The 26,973-nt window shown below is 45.2% G+C and overlaps 1 protein-coding gene across 6 annotated transcripts in view; it reads left to right on the top strand.

Moving 5' to 3' along the window:
- The window catches only part of DAPK2 (death associated protein kinase 2), a 54,222-nt gene that overhangs the window by 21,622 nt on the left and 5,627 nt on the right, over nucleotides 1–26,973 (top strand). For 5 of the 6 annotated variants that reach the window (XM_037393781.1, XM_037393785.1, XM_037393782.1 and 2 more), the window contains 8 exons: nucleotides 5,671–5,892; nucleotides 13,780–13,918; nucleotides 16,999–17,128; nucleotides 18,256–18,304; nucleotides 18,991–19,017; nucleotides 22,741–22,893; nucleotides 24,235–24,280; nucleotides 25,200–26,886. In XM_037393781.1, coding sequence (XP_037249678.1) covers nucleotides 5,671–5,892; nucleotides 13,780–13,918; nucleotides 16,999–17,128; nucleotides 18,256–18,304; nucleotides 18,991–19,017; nucleotides 22,741–22,893; nucleotides 24,235–24,280; nucleotides 25,200–25,835 — 1,402 coding nt within the window. In that variant the 3' untranslated portion in view covers nucleotides 25,836–26,886. Of the gene's footprint in view, nucleotides 1–5,670; nucleotides 5,893–13,779; nucleotides 13,919–16,998; nucleotides 17,129–18,255; nucleotides 18,305–18,990; nucleotides 19,018–22,740; nucleotides 22,894–24,234; nucleotides 24,281–25,199; nucleotides 26,887–26,973 lie in introns of those variants that run through there. The other variant, XM_037393787.1, reaches the window with a different exon arrangement.

Raw genomic sequence — 26,973 nt, 5'->3', positions numbered from 1 at the left:
GGAGGTCCTTCAGCGTTACCCTGTGGTGCTTTGATGGAGCCCTGGGAACCGGGGAGCAGGCACGGGCCAAGCCGGCGTGCCCTGCAGGGGTAGGGAAGGCTGAGGCTGGGCCATGGGCAGCACCACATCTGTCTTAAATGTCCGGGGCTAAGAAATGGGGCATTTGTGTTTTGCCCCGTGCCTTGCAGCCTCTTCTCCTCGGTCACAAACTCTCTCAGTGAAGGCTGTCTGCACGAGCCTGTTTTTACGGGATGAAGGAAATTGCAGGAAGACCAGGACGTGGGCAGGCAGAGTGGGTGTTCCTGGGTGTCATGGCTTAACCACAGCCGGTGACCGTGTACCACGCAGCTGCTCCCTCACTCCCCCCCAGGGGGAATGGGGAGGAGAATCGGAAAGGAATGTAAAACTCGAGGGTTGAGATAAGAACAATTTAATACTTGAAATAAAATAAACCCAACAATAATAATCATGGTAGTTATAATGAAAAGGAGGGAGAAGGGCAGAGGAATGAAATCCAAAGGGAAGGGAGAAAGGAGAACAAGTGATGCACAACACAGAATTGTTTGCACCCGCTGGCCGATGCCCAGCCTGACCCCAAGCCAAGCCCCCTGCCCCAGCTTCTGTACAGGGCACGGTGTCCCGTGGGATGGAGCATCCCTTTGGCCAGTCCAGATCACCGGTCCTGGCCGTGTCGCGCCCCAGTCCCCGTGCCCCACTCCACAAACCGGGGCCCCTGGCTGCTGTCCCATTGTCACACCAGAGCCAAACCCCAGCTCCCACCAGCACCACGGCAAAAATCAGCTGTCCCGGCTGAAACCAGGGCAGCGGGTACACGTGCGGGGGGGAAGCGGTATGTTACAGGGGAACGGGTAATGCAGTGAACAGTTGTCCCACACTGTAAGTATGTAAAAGGAGAAGTCAGGAATTCCTGTGCTATGTTGTTACTACTTTTGTCATCTTTTCAGTAAACAAAAATGTATAAAACCTACAGTATCACTAGACTTTTTAAATGCAAAAATGACTGTGTTCGTTCCCACAATCAGCACTCATAAAATAATATTTTCTCCTGGAATTTTGCTGGCAAAATTTATGTCCCCAGAGAGAATTCAAGGAAGCGAACAAAGCAACATTAGTGCCATGTCTCTTTAGAAGGTCTCAACCAAACAAGATGCATGGCTTGCAAAAAAAGAACAAAAACCAAGAACCTCCTGAAACCCACGGTGTTTTACACAAACAGCTCTCAGTGCTACAGAACAAACTCTTTTAGCAGAATGTTTAAGGCAAGTTTGGGGCTTTTGTAGCAGCTTAATTCTCTTAAGTTCTCCAGGGTTTGCATGAAAAGATAAAATCAGGAGGCAGAAATATGAATCAATTAATGGATTCGACACATGGCTGCAGTCTCCATTCCATTTGTGATTGATGATTCCTAAAGGCATAAATACAACTGTCCCATCTGTTCCTGCCTCTCTCCTGAGAGGTGTTTAGGATATGTATGAAAATGAAAACCAACGAGAAGTACTTCAGGCTGTCTGGTGGTGTTTGTACCCTTTGAAATGAGAGGCTGCCTCTGCCACGGAGTCTTAGCTTTTGAGAGCAAGTGAGCACCAAATGACAGCCATAATTTTTAATTTCTTTGCCATGGTAGATTTAAGACAGACTCCAACCAGCTGTCTGTGTTAACGAAGCACTAGGTACATTATATAATTCTGAGGTTCTGAATATAATTGCTGTGTATGCTGCATAAAATAAGTTCCAACTGTACTTGCATCTCTCATTTCCCCTGCCAGTGAAGGATACAATAATAGTGAAAACAATAACAGTTCGGTGCTTCTGCAGTGTAGTCGTGGGGGGTTGCACTCAACGAGCGTGGTTGTGTTCCTTATAGAGAGATCTTGGCTGAGAAAATCACAGTAGCCAAGGTGAAGGTTAGCTGTAAGATGAGTCTTTGCCTTGCGAGTCTGGGTGCTCTGACTAAGGAAATTCCTGGCACTGGATGTCTACTCGGGGCTGGAGACCGGCCCTTTGGTGCAGGGTGCGACCTGTGGCATGCCATGCGCGGTGGCAGGGTGAGCGGGGCTGCTCCTGGGTGCCGGCAGCAGCTCCCTGCCTTGCTCTGTCTGCTTGTAGAGCAGCTGGACATCAGCAGGGACTGTGAACGTGATGAGACAAGAGGCTTGGGCAGGATGGTTCCTTTGGCGGTAGGGTCTTGCATGACTGCAGCCTTCACACATGCCAGGCAAGGGGAGCGATTTGCACTGTTCTTGGAGGCTTCCCTGCTTAATTGATTAGTTGACGGTGGCTCCCTGGCCATATAGCTTCCTAGGACTTTAACATTTATTTATGCCCCTTGGTGGAAGTTGAATGCAGTGAAATGTTTTTGATTTTTTTTTTTCAAAAGTGTTGTTTTGTCAGGTAATCATTGGTAAAACCTGAGCCTTTTCTGACTAAGGAATGCTTGGTGGGGTATGGAGTACATGTGGCAGACTTAAAGTTTCCATGTTTTTCATTCCAATTAACATGAAAAGGGCAGAACATGGGTTTGAACTGGGGCTCCTTGCCTCTGAATCAGTGAGATTCTGCAGATACTGGCCAACAGCCTCTTCTTGCTTAATCCCTGCCCCCTTTTGATATCAAGTTGCCAAAACAAAAGGCAGCTTCCGTGAAGCAGTAGTTTTAGCCAGACTTTATAACTAAAGTCCTGTTCTGTTTTTACAGCTTTTACAGCTTTACAGTTTTTCATCTCACTTTTATCAGGAAATGCATTGTACACTTAAACAAAGCAGATTGAAGTGCATGACCTTATCCATGGGCTCAACTCTCCAGCTCTCTGGTGCACCTTCACTGTCACAGTAGTGTTTGTAACAGCACATACGTGGCCCGTGTGCAAGGTGTGTTCTGTGGTCTTTTCTCTTTCTTTCCCTCTTGCCAAAAAGGAGTTTGATAAATCTAGCAATAGAAAAATAAATAAAAAGAAGTAACCCTCAGCTTACAGTTTCTGGCAGAGGAGGTTTGGGATGGTAATAAACTGTTCTTGCTACTTGAAACCGCGGATGTGCTCAGGTGGGTGATGAAGTGCTTGAACTAGTGTCCAAGCAAAAGGAGTCAACTTTTCCTTCCGTTCATACTTTTGTAGATTATATTGCAGAGATACTGCTTCAAGACTTGGCAGCAGCAGCCTGCCATCAGACTTACCAAACGCAATCTCCAAACACTGCTGCTAGAGTAATCTTCCTTGACAGTTGTTCTTGCTGCTACAGTGCTTCCCCACTAGCTCCTTGTTTTCCACCAGCTCAGATTCGGTGTCCCATTTTATTATGTATTTTACACATCGCTATGTCTGGGTCTACACTAATAATTAGTTACAGGAAGGTAAAGTAATAAAAAATTCCAAGGTACCATTGGTACAAGAAGGTTCATTAGAATGTACATACTTGTTCAAAAGCGAGTGTAGTTTATGAAAGTTACTGAAATCACTGAATTGGTGAAAATACCGGGTGGCTTCCTATTGAACGATGGGAGAGAGAAGTGAGTGGAACTCATCCTGAGTGGCACGGGCTGGCCTCATTCATGTTTGAACTGACTTAAGTTTATGTCAAGACCAAACGTTCTTACTCCTCACTGTTACTTGGGCTGGAGGTGCTTGAGCTAGGAGAGCAGTGAGTCTGCATCAGTTGTGTTTGAAAAAAATAATATCAATGCTTTTTGTACTTTAACCTAGGTTTTCCTTTTTTAAAACATGACAGTTTCTGAATTTCTGTTTTTTAAGATCTAAGGAAAACTTGAGAATCAGAGAACGTGTTTGTGTCCAAACAAGGAAACTTTGCATTGGGTGAAAAATCTTTATCCTAACTTGCTTTTAGTAAAGACTAGTTGAAATTGAGAGTTTGTGATGAAACCTCAAACCATACAGGTTTCACGTAACTTCAGACTAACAAGTACCTAGGTATTTTCATTAATCAACCTAAGGAGTTAATATTGATTTAAATCTGTATGCCCGGTACTCTTTGCTTAATTTAAATAATACAAATTTAAATCAAACCTAAAAAGCTACAGGTCTTTAATTAAATCTGCTGAGCAGTCCTTCATGAAAAAAACGTGTTTCTGTTTAAGCATGGTTTTTGGTGCTTTTGGGGGTCACTTTGGCGAGGAGCCCCTTCCGTTCCATTGCACAGCACTGACTGTTCTTAACATGTCTGTTAAGTAGCAGCAGACAGAAACGGACACCTTTGTGCTAAGCAGCGTGCAAATACCCACAGGCGTTCTGTGTGGAAGAAAATCTCTTTCCTGTTTTGCTGATGAGGGAAAAGTGAATTGCTATAGGGTATATGATACATACATGGCAAAATTCAGATCACTCAAATTCCTCCAGTACTTAAGCTACAGACCATCCTTTTCCCTTAATTTTTGTAAGGCAGAGGTAGCTCTCTTAGCACATCCTGTGTGGACTGCTGTGTAAACGTACAGTAATGGCTTATGATTGAATTCCTTCGTTTGTATGGCTGGGATGATTTAAGCATTTCTAAGATATAACACAGTTGTCCCTTCAAAACAGGAGGAGCAGAAGGATCCTCTGAATAATCCCTGTTTCATTCCACATTCTTGCCTTACGTAGAATTTGTATTACTCAAATCCTACTTTAGTTGCCGACCACCTTTCTTAATTTTGATATGACATCTGTCAGCTTGATCACAGTTATTTTTTCAGAAGACACCTGAGAAGGAGGGAACATCGTCTCTGTGGAGATGATGCCTTCTTTAAAGTCAAACAGTGCCTCTCAGGAGCGTGATGGAGAAAGAAAAGCCCCCCCGAAGAACAGGGCAGGTTCCCTTACTGTGCCGTTGAAGGGTCAGTAACAACCGTTCCCTCTGGAGGGGTTCTCCGCTGACACGGCTGCAGCCACGGGTGCTGTTCTTTGAGTTAATTGTGTGGCCTCCACGTGTTCCCCTCGTAGGAGATCAGGGGCAAATATTGCAGTCGGGCTGGAATATATCTTACTTTAGGAACCACAGCAAGGAAAACCTTATTGGCAAACTGCAGCTACATGCCTTATAAATTTTAACGCAGCCAATTTACTCCTTGGTACAGTGGGACATTCTAGTAGTGCAGTGAGAAAGCTGCACTTACTGTAGTTACATTTCCAGCTAATTCATCAAGCGGAGTGCAGAAATATGAATAAACCATTATCTTATTTGAAAATTGGTTACTGGAGGCCAGTTCTACATTTCCAAAGGGTTATCGATCCTTTGAGTTCTTTTCTGAGAAATTATTCTTAAGGGAAGTACCGTAATGCATGCGTGAACATGCCATGGTGTGTTGCAGACGTGAATGCCTTAAGCATTACCCAGTGAAGGAGCGGTAATTTGAACCTTTTGGGACAGATCTTATTCATTTAAACATGAACCGGTTTTTAGGGATTCTAACATCTGTCCTCCCTCCTTGTCAGACCCCGCTCGGTTTTGCTGCATTTCAGGCGCAGCGGGAGGCTGCCTTATATGCTCAGGTGACTTTAATTGCAGAACTCTGATAGTCCCCACTACTGTACCAAGAACAAGCTTGTACGGTTAGCGGTGTTGCTCAGGGGTTGCACCTTTGTATATGAATAGCTTGTTCGGAAAGTTGTGATTATATGAAAGCTTTAAGAGAATTGTTGTTATCTTCTTCTCCTTGCAGTGGCCAGTTTGCTATAGTGAAGAAATGTCGAGAAAAAAGCACCGGTGTGGAGTATGCTGCTAAGTTCATTAAAAAACGTCAGAGCCGGGCCAGCCGTCGAGGGGTGAGACGCGAGGAAATCGAACGGGAGGTTACTATTCTGCAGCAGATCCTGCATGCCAATATCATCAAGCTGCACGACATATATGAGAACAAGACGGATGTGGTCCTCATCCTTGAGCTGTGAGTAAGGGGACTTCCTACCCTCCCGGGCAGGAGGAGGTAAACAGGACCCGGAAGGCGCTTGCAGGGGTTGCGGAACACGGAGGTGGTGACTGTGGTGTTCTGCCTCACAGATCTTGGCAGGACGATGGAGTGAGGTTGCTGGTAAACAGGCCCCCCAGTTCCTCCACGTGCCCTGGGGATACAGGTGCGCGCTGGCGTCAGCGAGGCGGTGGGCACTGAGCCAGGGAGTGCCGTCAGCTTCAGCAGTGTGCTGGTGGAGGCGTTACCTCGTGCCTGCCTAGCGCTGCCCTGGCGTGAACCTCAGAGGGAGAACCGATGGCTGCTGAACACTCGTTTCATTTTCCTTCCTGTTTTCGTCTCTCCCAGTGCATGTGAAGCCATCAAGCCCTTTGCAAACCCTGCAGCCATGCCGTTCTCACTGCTCCAGTATTTTCTTCATTTAGAGGAGACTGGGGGAAGAGGGGAGGAGGGCAAGGGAAGAGGTTTTTTGATCCTTAGGCTTTGGCTGTTGGGGATGAGTAGCAGCAGGGCAGGGGTGAAGAGCTGCTCCCTCTGCTCGTGTCCTGCCATGTGATGGGGGGCAGCCCTTGCCATGCAGGTCCTGCTGACAAGCGAGCCCCCCAGCCAGGTGACCTGTGGGCTGCCCTAGCCTCACCCCAGGTCACCCATCGTGACCCTTCGGGCAGCCAGGCTGCTGGTTTAGGGTGACTCTCCTAAACTATATGTTGGCTACATACCGCAAAATGGTTCATGCTGTGGAAGAGAGGTTTAAGGCAAGCTAGCAGCAGCCTCTCTGTCTGGACTGAGGGGACAACGGCTTGTTCTGCAGAACCTGTGCGTGTCCCTTCCTGGAAGAGTAAATGCATAGCCCAGGGAAGCTGGAAGTGTGGTCAGGAGTCATCTTCACAGAGCCTTGGCTTAAGGAGCCTTTGCTTAGCTGAAACATGAGTTTGTATTTCAGGGGGTCACCTTTGATGCTTTTGTCTGTATTTAATCTTATTGACTGAAAAGGAGTGGAAGAACCTGGCTAATAGGTGTTTACCATGCAGAGAAATGCTGGTTTATTAGAACAAGAAGCAGTATCAAAATTACCAGTCTCTGCAATAGCTATTTAATTACCTGGTGGATTTTGTTTGGCTGTTTGTTTCACCAGCCTAGAAATACATCCCAGAGCCACTGACTGTTTCTTACATCCTACTGCCCTTCATTATGGTTGATGGAACTGAGGTGAGATGTTAGAGACGGATGCAGACCACAGACTAACCATGTAATCTCTTATAACACAACTTGCTTTGAACATGTTCTGCCTCTTTCAGAATCCCTAGCCGGGCAGCGTGAGATCCACTGTTTGGGCAGACCTGCCGGACCATGCTTTTGCCGTATCATTTTAACAGCATTTCAAAGGCGTCATGTTTTGGGCATTGCGTGCAGGGGGTTGGTTATGTGACGTTAACCTGAATTGTGTGTGGAGGGTAAAGTTTGCAGTCACTTCAGTGCTGACACTAATGCATATGTTTTGGAATTTCTTCAGTTTTGTAAAACGTAACGTGATGTAGAAGGACTACAATAAATTCATCAATAAAGATGAATAGAAGGTTCAGGGTTTTTTGAGGAAGAAATACCCTTATTTCCAGCCTGGGCAAGAGAGCTTTGCTCTGTGTAAATAGCGTTTTTGCCTCTTGGTCTTACAACCCAGTATGAATCAAAATTATATTGGATTCCGATGATGTGACTTAAGGTTGTATTGGAGGGGAAGGGACTAGTGATATCCCAAAAGAGTAAAGTGTTGCTTTTGCAGGGCTAGAGCAGGACACATAGACCAGCTGCAGCAGTTTTCATTATTACTAGCGTGCAATACCCAGGGAAGGTTATTAGAGTAAGTAGCAGATTGATCAGATAGACTGAATATACTGAAGTGTCAGATGCTGCAGAAAATTGATACCACCTTAGGTAGGTCACTGTAATTCATTTCACCTTCCCTGGCTCACCCCAGCGATGCAAATTCTTCACTGTGAAGTCAGGAGGGGAACCAAGTCACTTGCTGCTGCGTGGCTTTCTGTTCTCAGTGCTATTTGCCCAGCATTCCGATGACACTAGATTTAACCTGCCGTGGCTGGGAGGTCGCAGGAAGATCACTTGCACCTCTACATTGCATCTGCAGCTGAATGCCGTAGAACGTTTGGATGTCCCCACATTTAATAGTGTTACGGTTGGTGTGTGTTGTGGTTTAACCCCAGCCGGCAACCAAGCCCCACGCAGCCGCTTGCTCACTCCCCCTCACCCAGAGAGATGGGGAGGAGGATCAGAATGTAAAACTCAAGGGCTGAGATAAGAACAATTTAACAGCTAAAGCAAAAACCACGCATGCAAGCAAAGCAAAACATGGATTCATTCACCACTTCCCATGGGCAGGCAGGTGTTCGGCCATCCCCAGGTGAGCAGGGCTCCATCACACATAACAGTTACTTGGGAAGACAAAAGCCATAATGCCAAATGTCCCCCCCTTCCTTCCTCTTCCCCCAGTTTATATACTCAGCATGACATCCCATGGTATGGAATACCTCTTGGGCTGGTTCGGGTCACCTGCCCTGGCTGTGTCCCCTCCCAATTTCCCACACCCCCCCAGCCCTCCCGCTGGCAGGGCCCAAGGAACCGAAAAGTCCTTGACTGAGTATAAACATCACCCAGCAACAACTAACAACATCAGTGTGCTATGGATGGTGTTCTCACATCATGGCCAGTACACAGCCCTGCACCAGCTACTAAGAAGAAAGTTAACTCCATCCCAGCCGAAACCAGGACAATGTGTTCGTTCCAGAGTGATTTCAAGAAAACTTTGGCGTTGCCTAATTCAATTACTGAGTGAAAAAATAATCTGCCATGATAAAATCACTTTTTCGAGAAATGAAAAAGGGGAGGCACCAAGTGGCTGGATCTCTTTATACTGAAATTTACACTGGGATAATAAGTTTGGGTGAAACTTAGTTGCCAGTCTGGGTGTTTCATGGCTGAGGGTCAGGACCGTAATAGAAGTGAGTGACTCTGTGTGCATGGATGATCATATGTCCAAAGCATCTCCTGTACAGTTCACAGTGTGCTGTTGGTCTGTCTTAAGCAGTTGAAAGGGTTGTAAATTATCTTGGTGCACGCGCAGATTTATATTTATGTGTATTTGTGTGGCTCGGCATTCCTAATCTCCGCTGAGAACCAGGGACACCTGAACACTGTCACACCAAGCAGGGAGTAGAGTCACGTGCTTGTACTCATCAGAGCCAGGAGTGGAAGCAGCTCATCTAATAAACGGAGCTTTTGTGGTCAGGAGCTATGGTCTTGGCCTAAGGGGATGAAATTTGTCATGTGTTGAAGGCAGACAGACATCAATTTAAGCTTTCTGGGGCTGTGTCCTGCTCTTTTGTGCAATCAATACCACCTAGTTTATAAAGCTCTGAGTCTTAGAGGAGCTGGGCAGAAGATGACATAGACTTTATCTGTCAATTCATGGTAATGAAGTAAAGACGTAAGTGAGGAGACACCCTGAGGTATTCTACTTACTACAGTTTTTAGGTAATGAGTAATTGATGCAATTTTTCTGTATGTATGACCAGGAAATACAGAGACTCTGTGGCTCAAGTTCTGCAGACCATACGTTCCCTAGGGCACCTGCCTCGACCTTGTGTGTGTAATCCAGGCTTTGATCCCGGAGTGAGATGAAATAACCACTAGCTTGCCAGGGGAGCCAGCATTTTGGCCAGGGAGAATTCCTGAAGATTAATGTGACTGCTGGCAGGTGGCATGTGAGCGATGATAAGCATCTGTTACTTTTTAAGTATATGCCTATGGCCAAATGTTGGCCTTCGTAGCCAGTGCTGGAAAACAGGAAAGGAGCTGGCTTTCTGTGACTAGCAGCTACTTTGTGCTAAAATAACCTCTTGCTTCATTACCTTCTGCTTTTTCCTGTCCTCGCATGGCCTGATATGTTTTGTGTGTCCTATTGTCAGGCTGTAGCTTATTGCACTTCTAAAAGGCTGGATGCAACAGAGTTCTGACCTGATTAAGGCCACTGCATTCAGCTGCTGTATACAAATTGAGGATGATGATAATTGCTCATAAAGATAATTAAATTCTCTCTATAAGCAGATGATCTCTTCTCCTGACACTCTGATATCAGTCGCATGCTCCCTGTGGTTTATCAACATAAGTGTTACAGCACCTGGCCAATTAATCTCGCGTTAAGCTGCAGTGGAGTTCAGCTTCAGAAGGATGTCCCCAGTATTCCTGATTAACCGAAGAAGCTACCCTGGTGTTTAGAAGAGTCTGGGCTAAAATGTTGGCCCTGTCCCACACCCACTGTGCTGGCACAGGCAGGACCATCTCCTCTTTGTGCAGGGTTGACCCTGCAGTGCCATTCCTCCCGGTCGGAGCAGGATGGGCATCGCTGAGCCAGCTGCTCTCCGGCGCGGTTCGGCAGGTGTGCGCTTTGCCCTCCTGCTGCGCTGGCTCAGGGATGTGCTCCCCACGGCGCTCTGTGACCTGGCTGCTCTGTCCCTTGGGCCCTGCTGTGAGGCTGCTGTGCCCCAACAAGCAGCCTGAAGGCAGGTGTGATGGATATGCCAGGCCCCTCTCCTCTCGTGGTGTCGAGGTCGTGGACACAAAATAGACAGCTGTTCCCAGGAGTGAGGCAGCGTTGTCCTTTGTCTTTTATTAGACTTAGAAGGAAGAGCAAGGGTATCGATTCCCTTGCTGCTCTGTTTGCCCTGGGAATAAGGTGACATGGTGAAAGGGAAAGAGATGGAACCAGAGGAAGGGATTTTTCTGTAAGCCAAGGTCTTTTGAGAAAGGAGCATTTGCTCTTCTACAGGTGGTGCTGATTTAAAAAACACACCTCCCTGGATGTCCAAATGTAACCTGTAGTGCAGTTATGAGTGTTCTACTGCAAAGGAGTGAAGTGCTGAACTGCTTCTTTGTCTGGGATTCCATAAGGGCTTTTGGGATTGCTTGTCTCTTCTGCCTGAGGGTTTCTCTGAGCTCAGGCGCGTAACTTGGATAAGAATGATCCTGCACTACACTGCTTATTGCTCTGTACTCAAACCTGTTTTTAAAGCCTGAGTCTTTGTTAAGGAGAAATAATCACACATACTGAATTTTCCTTTAGGTGGCTTTTAAGATCTTTGCAGCTTAGGCTGATGTGTTGGGCTGTTTGTAACGTATGCTGATCTCTGACCTTCAGAAACTGAAATGCTTATGTAGTTGTAAGAGGGAGCCTTTTGCTGAAAAAAGTAACAGAGGGACTTCAGCCTTCTGGAATCTTTTTTATGCTGTACCTGTATTCTGTACCTTGGAAGTCCCTGCTGCCTTGCCTGATTCAAGGTCAGTGTGAACTGGAGAAAAGGGAGAATACAGCAAGGAGCTAGCACGTAAATCTGCTGCGATCCTCGCTCTTGCGGGCTGCGCAGTTTCTCCAGTGATGCCTCAGGTGTTGCTGGCTGCCCGGGACGTTGTTGAGGTTACCAAAACCCCTGGTGTGCCCTGAGGAGCTAACCCAGCCATACTAAGTGACCACTCTTGGGGGCAGCAGGAGAGACAGGGATGAAACACCTCCAGTCTGGGCAGCTGAACAATTTTCTGACACTCTTCCGTGTAGCGAAGGAGATTCCTCAAAAGAAAGTTGCCAGTCTCCTCCACGCAGGCAAGAGGCACGGACATGCGACAACCTTAGCACAGTCCTCTGTGCCAGGGGACGGTGATGGAAGGGCTTTTGCCAAGTGGCTCAGCTGGGTGCTCGCCTCGAGCGGTACATTCGTTTGCAGGTGTCGGGAGAGCTGGAGGCTGGGCTACGTGAGCTGTCAGCCTGGCCCGAGACAGAATTTGGTTTTATTCTTAGTCCAGGTTAATGAGTCCACCTTAAGGAGCAATCAGCAAGGACATTGTGCAGGGTAAAGGGCCGGCATGGCTGGCTTCGGTGTCCCTGCGGAACTGTGCCGCTGGCTCCTGACGCCCCCGCCGCCCTGCCTGCCGGGGGGGTTGCTTCAGCGCAGGTTGACTAGAAATCATTAAGGAAACGGGGTTTGCCTGCTCGCTGTGCACAGATTTCACCAAGAGACTACCAGGTTTTGCTTACCGATTTCTTTACTGGCTTGTCACAGTCAGCTGCAATAATTTTTAAACTAAGGAACCCAGGCTCCTAAACCTACTGCAAGGCGGGGAAGAGACTGTTCCCTGGCTCCTGAACGCACAGGGCGAAACACAACCTGCCCAGCAAGGCTGATGGTGGTGCTGATACCCTTGGCACGTGTCACCTAAAAAGAAAATCAGGGACCAAATAAGAGTCTCAGGCCACGTAACTGAGATTAATAGGAAGGTGGAGGCAGCAGCCAGGGACAGCACTTGCAACATATTCCTAGATCATATAAGCTTATTTTTGTTTGCCAGGCATTTTGTTGTAACAATTGAAGCACCAAGTGGCTTCTGCTCAGGTGAAGTGTCCCGCCTCGTGTTAGAGAGTTTCTGACTATGGGGGAGCTGCGAAAAAATACCCGGTAATTGATGCTCAGGTCAACAGGCGCAGTGTACACCGCTGCCTTCGGACAGCATGGCGTGCTGCCACCCACAGCAACAGCAGAAGCTGGGAAATAAGCCTTTGTGGCCTTTGACACATTATTCTTGTTTGCAGCTGACTTCTCTTTGTGCTTCTTGTAGCTGTTGACCATAGTTTGCTCTGGCGGAGGCGGAGCAGGAGTCACCACCTTGTCACCGCCGGTGCTGCGCAGGGGCCAGGGGTCAGGCCCTGTCATGCACAGCGGGGCCGAACTGCGGGAGTCCCAGCGCTCAGTCCCAGCATTGGGACCTGCCGGTTCTCTTACAGGTGTTTCAGCAGACAATGGGCCAAAACCTTGATGTCTGAGATGGCTGCTGGATGCCTCAGCGCCTGCGCTCCGAGTGCTGGGCACAGGTGGTGGCACACCTGAGCCCAAGAGCAATGGCCGCTTTGTGGGTGCCCCAACAACCAATCTGAATGAGAATAAATTCATAATATCAATGGCTGGAAACAGTAAATGTAAGCAGAATGATAAGCAACATCTGCAGCCAATACCCCATTCAATACCTAGATCATCCTTTTTCATAATATATAGAAAAATAGCACTGGAGCTCTCAATACAAGGCACGAAAAAGAAAATAGAAGTCTTATGTACTAAATACACGTGGAATGTATTTCAATTTCAATGTGAAAACTCATAGTAACTAATAGCACTTCCTTGATCTGGGAAAACAATTTTAGGTACCTTCCAAGCCGGTACGATCTACTTTCTTTTTCAAAATCCAGCACAAGGAATGCTTTCCTATCAGTTGTGTCAGGCAAGAACCTGTATGAGAGCGTGTAATGGCTGTCAGGCAAAGAAAAGAGATTCTCTTGGCAGATCTGGCTGCCTCATGTTTCTGATGGCAACCGGTAGGAGAAGTAATCCTCTAACAGTTGTGGACTACTACAACTTGTTCCATTTCCTCTGTCTCATCCAAAAAGAAAATGTTGAAAGATAGCAGTTGAAGTGGTTAACGTCAAAGCCTTCCTATGGAAATATGCGTATGTCTGTATGTTCATAAAACGATGTACCTTTTTCTGGTCCTTTATATGCTTGATGAATCAAACCTTGCAGCATCAATGGAATACGGAAAGCTAGTCCTTAATTTATTTACAGGGGGGAGAGCTGCAGCCAAAAGGAGGTTTTGGTCCACCTGGGACCAGAGCACAAAACACTAAATTACCTGCAAGAGTGGCCTTTTTCTAACTGTATGGAGGTTTTTTGTTACTTTAGTTTGCTGTGCTTATGTTTATTTTATGTCTCACAAAGCAGTAGGTAAGTGGGTGTTTTCTGGTATATTTTGCAGGGTTTCTGGAGGAGAACTTTTTGACTTCCTAGCACAGAAGGAGTCTTTGAGTGAGGAGGAAGCAACCAGATTCATCAAGCAGATTTTGGATGGTGTGAATTACCTTCACTCTAAGAAAATTGCTCACTTTGATTTAAAGGTAAAGATAGTGATTTAGACTTACTGTCGGTTTTTAATGATGGACTGTGCCTTCTACAATTTGTTTGATATCTGTATTTGATAACATGCCTAAGACAATAGGGAAACCATTTTAAATGCACCTCACAGCTGAGTGCTCCAAGGAAGAGAGTCTCCTTCATCAGGCCTGTGGTAACTTCTGGATGGGCTTATATGTTTACTGACTGAGAGAAAGAAATTGTAAGTCTTTATCCTTTAGGTGTTTGCATTTGTGGTACGATCCAAAGCATGCTGTTTAAAAAAAAATACATTAAAAAAGTTAGAATTATGTGCAGAAGAAAGGCATTTTTGGGAAGAGGAAGGCCAGATCCAGCTACAGACAACCGTTGTTTCCAGTCCCCGCTGTGCTTGGAGTCACACACCCGTGCGGTCTGAGCAGCCCAGGGCCTTGAGAGCCCATCGCACAGAGCTCTCTTCCTGCCATCTCAGGTGGCACCGATAGCTTTGGCCCTTCTTGACTTTGATGTCAGAACACCTGGCCTAGGCAGTGCAGAAGAGACCATCTCTCTCTGCTCTTGGTAGTGGCCTGCCTAGGTGAACACCTTCTCTGAACCTCGGAGCCTGTTGTCCGTGGGAATGAAACTCTTGAGATGAGGAGAAGGTGCTTTTCTCAGCGGCAGACTCACAGCTGCAGACCTGCCTGCCTCAGACGTTGCTGTTTCCAGAAATACATTCAAAATGCACTTATCCCCTGGGATAAAGTAGAATAAAACAGAGGAGGGAACTGGTTTAAAATGAAGGAAAAAGGAAGAAACTCCACTGCTAGATTACATGGTCCTTGTCCTGATTTTAAATCCAGGTTAGTTTATTATTAATTACTAATTATTTGTGTGCTAAGGATAGACTCCTCCTGGATTCTCGGGATCTATATGCTGATCCCTTGTGCTAAACATGTGCCTAATGCTGTCTCTGTCTTCAATTGCTTGGTCTTGAGTCGGTGTTAATGGCATATACGTAGTTGTTGCAAATGTTGCAAATCACATTTAAACTAAGAAACTGGTTAGAAAACTACCATCCAAATCTTCGTGGCATGCGTGTGAAAAGGCATAGGAGATATTTGAACATACAAAGGATGTGCAAATTGATTTTGAAATGACTAAGTGAATCCAGAAGCCAAAGACTGAAAGTTTTCACCATATATTAGAAACCAGTGTAATAACCAGTAATATGAAATTATTGTGAAAATATAAGTGCAAATTTTTCTATACTGATCTCTAGCTGCTAATTTTGATAGTTAATACCAGTAATGTCAGGTGGACAATGAAGATGTTACCGGATATGCAAGACAGAAATCAGAAAGGATAGGTAAAGAATCATTTCACTGACAGTGAGTGCCAAATGACCTAAAACATATTCACAGAATAACTTTCCTGGGTTTTATAGGACTGAGTTTGGAGTTGTGCTAGTGTTAAATTAGACATGCATTTTTAAGCAGTGATCTGGTTAGATAGAGGATGATTCATAATTATCTTGTCACTTGACAGGGCTCCATCGACTGCAGTGGAGCTACAGTGACTTAGACCACCTAAGGAATAAAATAGTCCAAGATGTAGTGACTGTGACTTTTTGCCGTTTCAGTCTGTTCCATCTGCTCTAAACAAGCTTACATCATGTATCTGGGGCAAACGCATGTGCCCTAGATCCATGGAAGAAACCCAGACTTGTTAGCCTGAGGTTAAAATATTCTTGGTCCAATGACGATGACAATAAATTATTCACATGCTTTCTTTCCCAGCGCAGCTCTGACTGAGTGTGTGTGTTAGCAGGAGCTGCTTCCACATTAGGATCTGCTGAGAGAAGGCAAGGCGGCTGCCAGCAGGGAATCAAACTATCTCACTGTTGCTCTTGAGCTTATGATTAAGTTATGACAAATTAATGCATTAATGCTCTTAGTGGGAGGTAAATTGAACCCCTCGTTTACTCTGAAACCTGTGAAATAGGGCCATGGTAGGGAGTAACTAAGACTGAGGAATTTAATTGGAGATATAAGTTTATGAAATATCCGTTATATCTGGCAAAGAAAGTCAAAGTCTGTGGTTGAAAGAGTTAGCTTTATTGTTACAGTTCTAGCTTCAGCTTTTCTCTACAGTGCTGTGAGAAATGCTACATGTTCTTTTAATAGCTTGCTATCATACATGAGCTGGGACCTCTGATCCCAACTCTTTCCATTTTCTGGGCTGTACAGATAGTAAATCCTAGACCTTTCCTGGCCTTGTTGTTGCAGCTGTGAATTTAATCTCATAAAGAAGAGTATTTTCCTTCCCTAAGTAGCTTCAGATGTGACTAGAATCCCTCAAGAAGCAGCCAGGAAGACATCTTCCAGTGGGTTACAGCTGAACAGAAATAGCGAGGTCTCCCAGTGTAAACTCGACAGATCAGTAAAATTACTGTCAGTCAAAACCCTGAGTGGTGCGGCTCTCCGTCAGGATGGAGCAGTGCCAGTCCATCTGTGCACCGATGTCTGCACCGCTTCAGCTACTTGCTGCCGGCTACCTGCTGCTGCGTGGGCACCCGGGGTGTAACGGAGGCAGATCCAGGGGGTCAGGCTGTGACGTTTTCCCAGGAGCCCGTGTGGGCCAGGGATGTAGCTTCTCTCAAGATCAACTGAGCTTCCACTGCGCAGTGTATTAGTGCTGCTGGGCTGATCATCTCCTGGTGTTACCTTGTCAGACTGGGGAACCACATGCAGTTGTGTGAAAACCTTCTGCCTCGCTGGAAAACAAGGGTGGCTTGTTTTCATCCGGGTAATAGACATCATTAAGAAAATAAGCTTAGGAGTGCTAACAGGAAAACAGAGAAAGGCAGATTTTGCATGAGACAAAGGAAGGAAAGTATTACTCTTACTAGACTTGCTTTGCTTTTGTGGAGTTCGGGTCCATTCAGTGATGTCAAGTTTCACAGTCGCCATCCTTTTATCAAAAGAATGAGTTGTAAATGGTTAGGCACAAGTGCTGTGTATGTGAAGAAAAAAAAGCACTTGACCTCTGTTACTTTCCCAAGATACTAATATGATAATAACAAAAATCTGTCTTCTATTTTTAGCCTGAAAACATTATGCTTCTAGACAAAAATATCCCTATTCCACACATCAAACTCATTGACTTTGGCCTAGCTCACAAAATAGAAGATGGGGTTGAATTTAAAAACATTTTTGGAACTCCAGAATTTGTAGGTGAGTGACCAGTTCCTTTGTCTTGTATGGCAAGTTCCATGAGGAAGCTGAGACATGTTTTCAAAGTTAAGAAGTGAGGGACAGAGGTATTTTGAATCTCATTTCTACCAAGGTGACCTGAATCTAGAGGTTTACTCTGTTTTTCTGGAATGGGCGAAAGGTGCTTTCTGTAAACCAGATGTGCTACTCCTGTGAGGGTGGGTTGCTGCCAAAGGAATTTAGAGACATAAATTCAGGATTGAGATTGTGAAACCCTGCAAATACAAATTATAATTCTTTACTTGTTGCCTGGGGCAAGTAAGCATGCTGCATTGTAGTACAGAGGTACGCAAATACATGGGTAACGTTGCTTTCTAGATAAAACTGCCTAACACTGTGCACCTTTTGTGTACAAAAGCCTCCCCTCCCCTTACATTTTCCACATGATTCTTTTTTTTCTTTTTCCTCACTGATCATAATTCTAATCTGTCTTGATTGGATTTTACGTTAATCCTACCCTTTTCTACTAGTTTCCGTTAGAGGTTTTGGGGTTGGTTTTTGGGGGGTGGGGGGCAGGGAGAGAATTGCAATTCATATTCCAGTTAAACACAATTATTACAGACACCTTTCTTTCATCTCATTCCTTCACCTTGGTCTTTTCTCTTGGGTAAGGTCTTATCTGGGGGAAATGTTTCTTACCAAGATACCAGGGTTGACGTGGATGCCGGTGTAGGCTGGCATGTAATTTCAGTCTCTTCCTAAGGGCTGTTTCTGACTGGCCATTGGAAACTAGTTTTAATGGTACCAATTAAAACCAAAACAAAAGCTCAGATTCTTAGGAATAACGGTATCCTTTGAAGGTGAAATAAATTATTATTTGTTGTAATTTGCACTGTAATTAGTGTAGAATACTGCTTCACCCTTTGAGTTGCGTTACGCTCCAAGTTGCTCTGCATAATCTCTTCTGGACACCCATGGACCTGAACTCCTGTCAGGGCTGTGAAGCTAGGAACAGTGCAATCCTGGAACTACCCTTCCTCTTCCCACTCCCCTTTCTCCCTCATGGGAATTCTTGCCATGCTACTCGGTTCAGCCTGGTAAAAAATTGTTACCTCAGTTGCTGCTGTTTGATTAATTTTTTCTTGCAGCTCCAGAGATAGTAAACTATGAACCGCTCGGACTAGCTGCAGATATGTGGTAAGTTTTTAACATTTTGTTGGGTTTTTTTTCCCCACATTGGTCTACTATTACTTTTCCCCAATTTGCTGTGAATAGAATCCATTCTACTGCAACAAATCAAAACCAAACCAAACCAAAAATCTTAAGTGCCATTAGTTATTACTCTTTGTTTGGTTTTCCCGTTTTTATGCATTCTTTTTAATTCAAAGACAAGCATTTAATTTCAGCAAAATTACAGTGAAAAACTTTAATGATGGCAGTTATAGAGTTAACAGTTTGCCACTGTCCGCTGCAGAGGAGCACTCTTAAAAGAAAACATGTTCCTGCAGTGCTTGTGACAGCTTTATTTATAAGAGCACTGCATGCAGAGGAGACCTGCCTACTAATCTGATCCACTGAGAAGGCAGACAAAAGAAGTAACAGCCTCGCTTCCATTTCTTGGTATTTCTGATGTGTACTGTAGAAAATACCTGCTGAAGTAGAAATATATAAAGAGACTTCAGATATCCTTATTACTTGAAGTTATATGTAAAATTCACATTTTCCCTGAAACACTATTCATTAAGAGAGGTATTAGCAGTTGCCTAAAACCACAGTGGCTCTCCTGCCTCTATAGTAGCTACTATTGACTTTTTCGTATCGTGTACATCAAGAAGAATACAGGTCATGTAGAACCCTTGCAATTAATCTCCTTTGTTTTTTAGGAGCATAGGAGTCATCACCTACATACTGTGAGTACTACAGATTCACTCCTGTAGAAGCGTTCCTAAAGCTCTGTTGCACTAGTACGAAGCAGCTCTTCCCTTTTGTCGTTTGAGAAAAGAGCTGCACACGCAGGTGGCCGGTGGTTTGTCTGGTGGGCAGATGTTATCCTGCAGCCTTTCCACGCTCAACATAAGGGGTAAAAGAAGAGGGGTGCCCTGAGCGGGTAAAGAACAAATGTCTCTGGCAGCACTGGGCATTTCTGCCTCTGACGGGACCCAGTCAGCTCCAAATGGTGGAGGATGGAAAAGTCCGAGGGTATTGGTGGCTTGTAGAAGGGCTGTGAGCTACCAGTGTGTGTGTGTAGGATAGAAATAGCAAGTGGAATAGTACCATTTACAAGGTGAGTTATTTCAGGCAGAAACAGGGAAGTTCTAATTTGCTTGTAAAGGCAGCAGCCTGGATTACTAGGTATGAGTATGGTCACTCATATTTAAAGAGGTGAATTTAAGTTGGGGCAAGAGCAGAGAAGTTGACCCTGCAAACTGAGAATTGTCTTACAAGAGAAATACTGGCTTGTTAAAGCTTGTGAAGCGAAGGCTACTTGGCACTATCGTTGCAGTCAGTAAGCACAGGGGGGGAAAAAAATGGTATTTTTTGGAAGAAAAGTGTGTCAACTGGCGATGAATAAACAAATGTGGGAAACTATGACAAGCTCAAACTGTCAAAGAAATGAGGTTCCGTGGGCATCCTGGGGACAAGGAGTCGAGAGAGTTTTAATTTGGGGCTTGACAATTTGTGAAACAGCTTGTGTGACAATGGATGCAGGCAGTGGAGGGACAGCACTCCCTGCTTCAAGAACTCTTTCCTCTGGTTTGACACTAGTGTTACAGAAGTGGTCAGGGAGCCTTGGACCTAACTGCTTCCACTGACATCAAGCTCCTGAGACTGCTGGGGAGCAGCGCGTGGTGCATACCGCATGCTTGGAAATGCCTGTCCCTAAGGTTCCTGCCCTGGGCTGCTGCTGTTCCTTGGGACACAGATGGCTCACGTGCTGCCAGGCTAGAAGAAGGTGCGCTCTGTATTAGAGGGGTTTGCCCTATGCAGCTCAGGGCTCAGTACAGGCATGGAGGCTGGCAGGGGAGGGACTGCCTTTTCGGGGTGGAAAATAAATATAGTGGAACTAAATCCACTCTTGGGCTATACCCAAGGCTTAGAGCCCCAAACCTGTAAAAGTGCTATGGTCTGAGAAATCGGATTCAGTGCAACAAATTCCCTTCTGTCCTGCGGGGCAGAAATAGATGGGGATACTGGTTGAGCCCAAGCTCTGGTAAAGGGGTTTAAAATATTGTCCAGAGCCTTGCTTTATATCAGCACTTGGCTCTTCAGTGACACGTGTGCTTAACAGGACGCTGAACTTTGTAAATCACTGGTCACGTGTGCTCCGAAATGATGAGAGGAAGGCTTAGGGCTTGAAGACGGGCGGGTGGGGGTACGTGCCACGCGATGACAGCGATGCGCAGGTGGCCAGGTACCCTTGAGGTTTGCCTGCTGCACCGAGCTCTGTCCTGGGGAGGACAGTGACGCGGCTTACTCTGCTGTATCCCATGGAGGACATCGGGTTCACCCGGCTGCAATAATGGCTGCCATAGTAATGAAGGTTGAAAATTGTCTCCAGACAAATGATCAGGACAAAAAGAGCACTCTTTTTATGATGTGAGGGGTCAGCTTGCATGGTGTGCTACGTACTAGAAATTTGTATGTCTTTAACTGGTATTGCCTGTTAATTTTGAAGCCTTTTCTGAAGAACTCTGAATAAATGGGTTGTGTTTAATGCTACCACCCACTTTAGCAAACACGCAGCGATCAAAGGGATGACATCATGAGGTGCAGAGAGCAAAATGCATACAAGTCCTCAACTCAGTAACTGGTGGGGTGATTCACTGGGTTCTAAGGGTGAAGCCTTTGTTACTGAGGTCTGCTCTTAGATATTTAGAGGCGCTGAGTCAGGATATGACAAAAGTAATTTGCATTAGGTGTGAGGATTTGAGAATCCTCCCATTTCACAGAACTCAAAGCTGAGTCCCAAACAGAAAAAAAAAAAAAATATCAGAGGAGAATAGAGCACTGTTAGCTTGGGCTTCCAGCAAAGGGCCAGAAGGTGGAATTGCAGCTGCTTCATGGCACAGTTTGGGGAAAGGGAAAAGAAACCAAGGCTCCAGGGCAGGTTTCCAAGCTTTAGTTTTGGAACAACACCTGTGGTCTGTGGGGAGGTGGCTGCTTGTAGCCGCCTTTGTGGCTAACAGAAGTGGAACAAGCGCTTCAGAGGGAGCGTGTAAAACCTGTTAAGGAGCGAGATTGACTCTGGCTTATGGAGTGAAACATACTGCATCCAAGACAGCTGGAGCACCTCGCACTGCCTTGCTGTGTCAGCTGCTTTGGTGTCATGGTGTGATTGTAGAGGGAGAGGAAACACTTCACGCACTCAAACGGTTACGCTGTGGATGAAACCACATGTGGTGGCTGGGGACTGGGCTTAATGGCCCGGGTGGGCTTGTCTAACTTTCTCCTTACCCCCAAATTCCCAGTCAGCGTGGTACTGGCAGTACAGATGGGGTAAAAAGTCTGTTGAGCAGGATCGTATAAGCAAGCAGTGTAGTATTCAAAACCTGAATTTAGATCCCAGGAGTCTGCAGTCTGTTTTGAGCCTGCTGCACCCTGAAGCTGCTGTCAAAGCTAGACATAATAGATAAGCCTAACAATAGCCCAGAAGACTTTAAAAAAGGGATGAGATCAATTTCCTTGGTATAAATAACATTTCCTGTAAACCAGACTTTTGCAAGTCAGCATCCCCGTGGATTGAGGGAGGGAGGGAGGGAGGGGAGGCAGGGCCCGAGGAGTCTGCCAGGAATCTGTTACGGCACTTGAGTTTTGTGGAGCAGAGGTAAATCATCATCGAAGATGAAGGTCGTCAGTCACAGTCAAGAGCTAAGCAGAGCAGGGTGACAGCTTTTTCTGTCTAAGTACAGATTGCTGAATGGCATTTTCTTGTTACGATATCTCCATTATATCCTTGCAGTTGGAGCAGAGTGCCAACAGAATGAAGCGTTGTGTTGTTCAGAAACAGTTGGGTTTATTGCAGCCAGCGTCCTTTTGTTTGTGAGTTCCTTTCAATGAGCAGCACGGCTGTACCCCTGCGGCAGAGCTGGCCCCTCGGCAAGGCCACGCACCCGGCCGCCCATCGCGCGCTGTTCTGGTTCCAGCTGGGCCAGGTCTCCTGGCTGCACGCGCTGTGCGGGGGAGCTCGGCGGTAGCGTTGCGGACAGAAAAGCAAGAGGGGCACGGCTTTTCCTACCCGAAGAAAATCTGTAGGAACATTGCTTTACCTGCTTGGAGTCAATACCCCACAAGCTTCTGCCTGGTATTGTTTGTGGGTTTGCAGGGACAGAGGCTCTCCTCAGCTTTTTCTAGTTTGATTAGCAGCGACTTCAGTGAGACGCTCAGGAGAGGAGACTCTGCGTTTCTACCTGTGTGCACGCGTTAGTGCTGCACTAGAGACTGTCAAGAGGAGTCTGACATATAACCGCAGGTGTGGGCAGCCAGAGCTGGGCCTGGTATTTCCCACATGGCATGGCTGCTACAACAGAAGATCCACAAATGCCCTGAGAGTACATTACACAGTCACTGTAATTTCATTAGGGGATGTCCGCTGGGTTTTTTTTCCAATTGATTCTTCTTTCTGGCTTATCTAGGCTTAGTGGTGCATCACCTTTCCTTGGAGAAACTAAACAAGAAACGCTTGCCAACATCACAGCTGTGAATTATGAATTCGATGAAGAATTTTTCAGCAATACCAGTGACCTGGCAAAAGATTTTATTCGGAAACTCCTGGTGAAAGATACACGGTAAGTAGAAATTCAGAAAGATCCATTTGTCTCTAAGTTAAACCTGTTGAAACGCAGGCTGATGCGTGATCTGCAGAGCTTTCCCTGCGGCGGCTGTTGCCATTCAAGAGCAAGGCTGCTGCTGTGCCCCTAGGTGATCACTGCACCCAGAGACCTGAGAAAAGGAACCAGGTTGCAGTTAAAATTCACTTTCAGGCCTGAATTCTCACCTGAGTCAAGCTGGTACAGTAGGGTGTAGGTGAAGGGCAGAAAATGATACAAAATCTCTAGTTCAGGGTAACTACCACTCCAATATTTCGATCTATTATGAACTACTTGCAAGGAGGTGACACGATCCCAGAATACGCTCCCGGTAGTACAAGGGCAGAAGAATCTTCACGTGTTCCTTAAGTCTCTCTGCATCTGTTGCAGTCACCTAGAATTTGTGTGACAGCTATGCAGGTTTCTATTCCCAGTTTGTAGGAACTACAGACCTTTTTTTTCGTTTTTCTTGCTTTTAATAATGAAGTGCACGCAGAAGTAGCATCTCCTTCCCTGTAACCCTCTTTGTCCTGGAGGGAAGTCTGGCCATTGCAGTTCTTTCTAATGGCTTCATTAGGGGAGAAAACAGGTATTAGAGAGAAAGAGGCAAGCTGTTAAATGGTCAAGGTTTCTGCAAATCCTCAGGCCTTGGAGTAGGTGGGGTTCGATGAGAGGTTTGCATGGGTCTGCCAACCTCCTCTTAGGAAAGGACAAGTCAGTGATACTGGTATTTGTCACGTGTACGGGGGCAGTCCCTTGTGTTTCTGCCTTTGGTTCTTGGTGCTCTCAAGGTGCCGTTTACTGAACTGCCACTGTGCAGAAGGAGGTTGGGATTGATTGGGTTTGATCAGTTCCTCGCAGAAATGTTGCTTTCAGGAGCTGGCAGCTCTGCAGCGATGTAGCATCGTGTTGCAAAGGGTGGTTTGGATATAATTAAAGTTGTGTACCTTGTTTCAGACACAGTCATATCAGAGGTATATGGAAAGAATTAATTTTCTAAGCATGTAGGATGAACAAAACAAAGTAATGTTTTATTACTTTTAATGGAAGGGTACACAAAAAGTACAGGTAGATTCTGATCAAGTAAGAATTAAAATTGTGTGGAGTGAGGACAGTTCCTTACTGAAACTTAGAACAGTTACAAAACTACACACAAGCAGTATGCCTCATGGAGAAACATAACCCTGACATTTTAGTTAGTCCTGGTGTTGTCTCGATAAATACTTCATATTGAGCCTAGGAGAAGTGCAGGTTAATGGACGTGTGTACCAAACATTTCTCATTCAAGACTGTGGTTTTTTTTGTGGTGATGTTTTTTAGGAAACGGCTTACAATTCAGGAAGCTCTGTCTCATCCGTGGATCACGGTAAGACCAAATAAAGAAGACAGATCTTTTACCATGAGCAAAGCAGAGATGATATTCTCACTCTTATTGGTGTGTTAAATGGAAAAGTGCCCTCCAAGTACATAGAGAACCCTGGGTGTCTCAGAGATGCACCGGGAAGAATCTGGTTGGGTCTGACTAAATCCTTGCATTTTGGCAAATGACTTCTTTAATTGTTAAAACTGTCAAAACGAGGGTGACAAAGCTTTGGTATTTATGCACATTGCAGTATCCCACAGTAGTCTGGGCTTTGCGTTTTTCCATCCTTCTTCTCTGTTTGCATGGATATATACTGCCTGTTGGGTTTAGTGTTTTCTTTGAGTTGAGAGTTGACTATAGCCAATGTGGAAAATGTAATTTCTCTCAAGATGTAACTGCTGTACCAGGTGTGCTGGTTTGCTTACATTTGTGTGTCTGTATGTGTTTTTTCATCACAAACATTGCTTGCTTTTGTGGATAAGTCTCTTATTGAAAATGCATTTAGCTAATCCCAGCATGACTGATGAGGATGTTTGAAATTCAGTTTTTGCTTTGCATTGCACAAAACATTAACTGGAGTGTTTTCAGGGTTGTTGTTTTTCCTCTTACAAATATTGATAGCTTTAGTACTGTTAACTGCTAAAAATTAATATGAAAATATATTGCGGCCTTGTTATTTACTCTTACCACATCGGAATGAATGCACATCACTTGTTGCATTCATTTTTGGGTTTGTGTGTGTGGTTGGGTTTTGTTTTTTTTTTTTTCTTTTAATCACATGCATGAAGGAATATCTGTGAGAGCAAAGAATCTTCCAGCATCGTGGAAGTTCAGGCTGCATCCTTTGTGTAGAGTTTTTGCATTACTGCACTGTCTTGTAAACATTCAGTAATACTGGTTCCTCTGTCTGACGACTCACCAGCTGAAAGAAGAAACAAAAGTCCAAGAAAACAAGAAGGCTGAGAACACACAGCTGAAGACAAAACGCCTGAGAGAGTACACCATAAAGTGCCACTCGAGTATGCCTCCCAATAACACCTACATCAACTTCGAGCGCTTTGCCCGGGTAGTAGAAGACATTTCACTTACGGAACGGGGTTTCAGCACTTTGGCTGCAACCCACGATTCCCTGCAGGAGGACATCGATGCTCTGGTTTCCATTTATAATGAGAAAGAAGCCTGGTATAAAGAAGAGAATGAAAGCGTGAGGCACAAGCTGTCTCAGCTGAAGTATGAATACCGTAAAATTGAATCCCTGAAAAGACACCTACAGGATGATATCAAGACTGTAGGTGCTGGTCTTACGGGCATAACCAGGAAATATGCTGATCTGCAGAGTCAGTATGAATCTCTCAGTCAGGAACTTTCTGAGGAACTCAAGTGGATACAGGACTTAATGAGTAGTTTTCAGCTGCAAAATGAAGCCTATGTGAATGGGAACTTTGACTCTGTTTTCAACAAAGATATTAATGAATCACTAATGGAGCTGTTAAATAGATCTCGCTGTGAAGAATTCCTTGCAGGGTTGAATCTTGATATAGCAGAATCAAATCAGTGATGTAGATCAGGTTAGGTGCGGAGTTTGCTGCCTGTTTCAGTGCACATCATTTTTAAAAGCTTTTGGTGCATACATTCTACACAAAAACATCACCTACAATGAAAATTGAAATTCTGATGTATTGCACGAGATTCTGACCAAACCCTAAGCTCCTGGTGGTTTGTAGTGCTGAAGGCTTTTTTCCCTCATGTTTGGTGTCTGAACTTGCAGGAACTAGATTATCACAGTGGTGTGGACACATCTAACCCTGCAGCCCTTTGCGTTGCCTATATCATACTTCTTCATGTAGTACAATTCCTGAAGATTGCTAAGTAATTAACTTGGAATAAAGGGTAGGTCACTCTGTCCTTACTAGAAGCTGGATGCCTGGAAACTAATAAATGTCTTGTGGAAAATCTTTGGTGGGATGAAGGAAACAGTCATGTAGACCTGCTGCAGGCAGTTCTGTAAGCCATAGGAGAGAAGTATTTGCAAAAGTTAAATCTGTCCTGTAAAACAAAGTAAATGGTGCAGTAACGTAACATTTAGCTAGTGTTGTGAAAATTCTCTGTGAAATGGCGGCCGATGAAGAAAAGTGACGATTAATTTTTAGGCCTGTTATGCAGGGTGAAATCTTTTACCATCAAGATGTTAGCTGAATTTCAAACTAACGGATTAATCAACAGCTAAGTTTCCTGTACCAAAGAAACCCTATTCAAAAGACAGTTGGGAGCTTGTAATGAACTGATCAAATAAGCATGTATGTAATTTTACAGTGCAAATGTTAATTTGTGAGTGGTGAGTGATAACGTAGACCTCTCCTTTGCTTCCTACATTAAAGAGGATGACAAAGCTACAACTAATTTAATCTGTGGTGTGGGATTTGAGGCTAGTGTTCTCGGTGTGAAGATTTTTTCTTAAGTTTTAGAAAGTAAAAGACGAGTTGTCCCAAATTTGAATCATGCCCTGCAGTCTTGTATTTCAAAGAAGTAATTTGACTATACTGTTTTAATACGCACAGATGTACCCATCTCTTTTTTGGACACAATAAATATTTATGCAGTGCACAGTTGTTCCCTGGTGGTGAGGTTAGTGACAGACAAAGAGATGTCACGCTTCTGTGTGCCGAAGAGAGTTGCCAGCCGAGGTTCTGCGGTAG

Source organism: Falco rusticolus, chromosome 7 (genome assembly GCF_015220075.1).
Source record: "Falco rusticolus isolate bFalRus1 chromosome 7, bFalRus1.pri, whole genome shotgun sequence".
NCBI lineage: Eukaryota > Metazoa > Chordata > Aves > Falconiformes > Falconidae > Falco > Falco rusticolus.
Note: the sequence above shows the minus strand (reverse complement) of the source record. Positions and strands in the feature narration are given on the sequence as shown.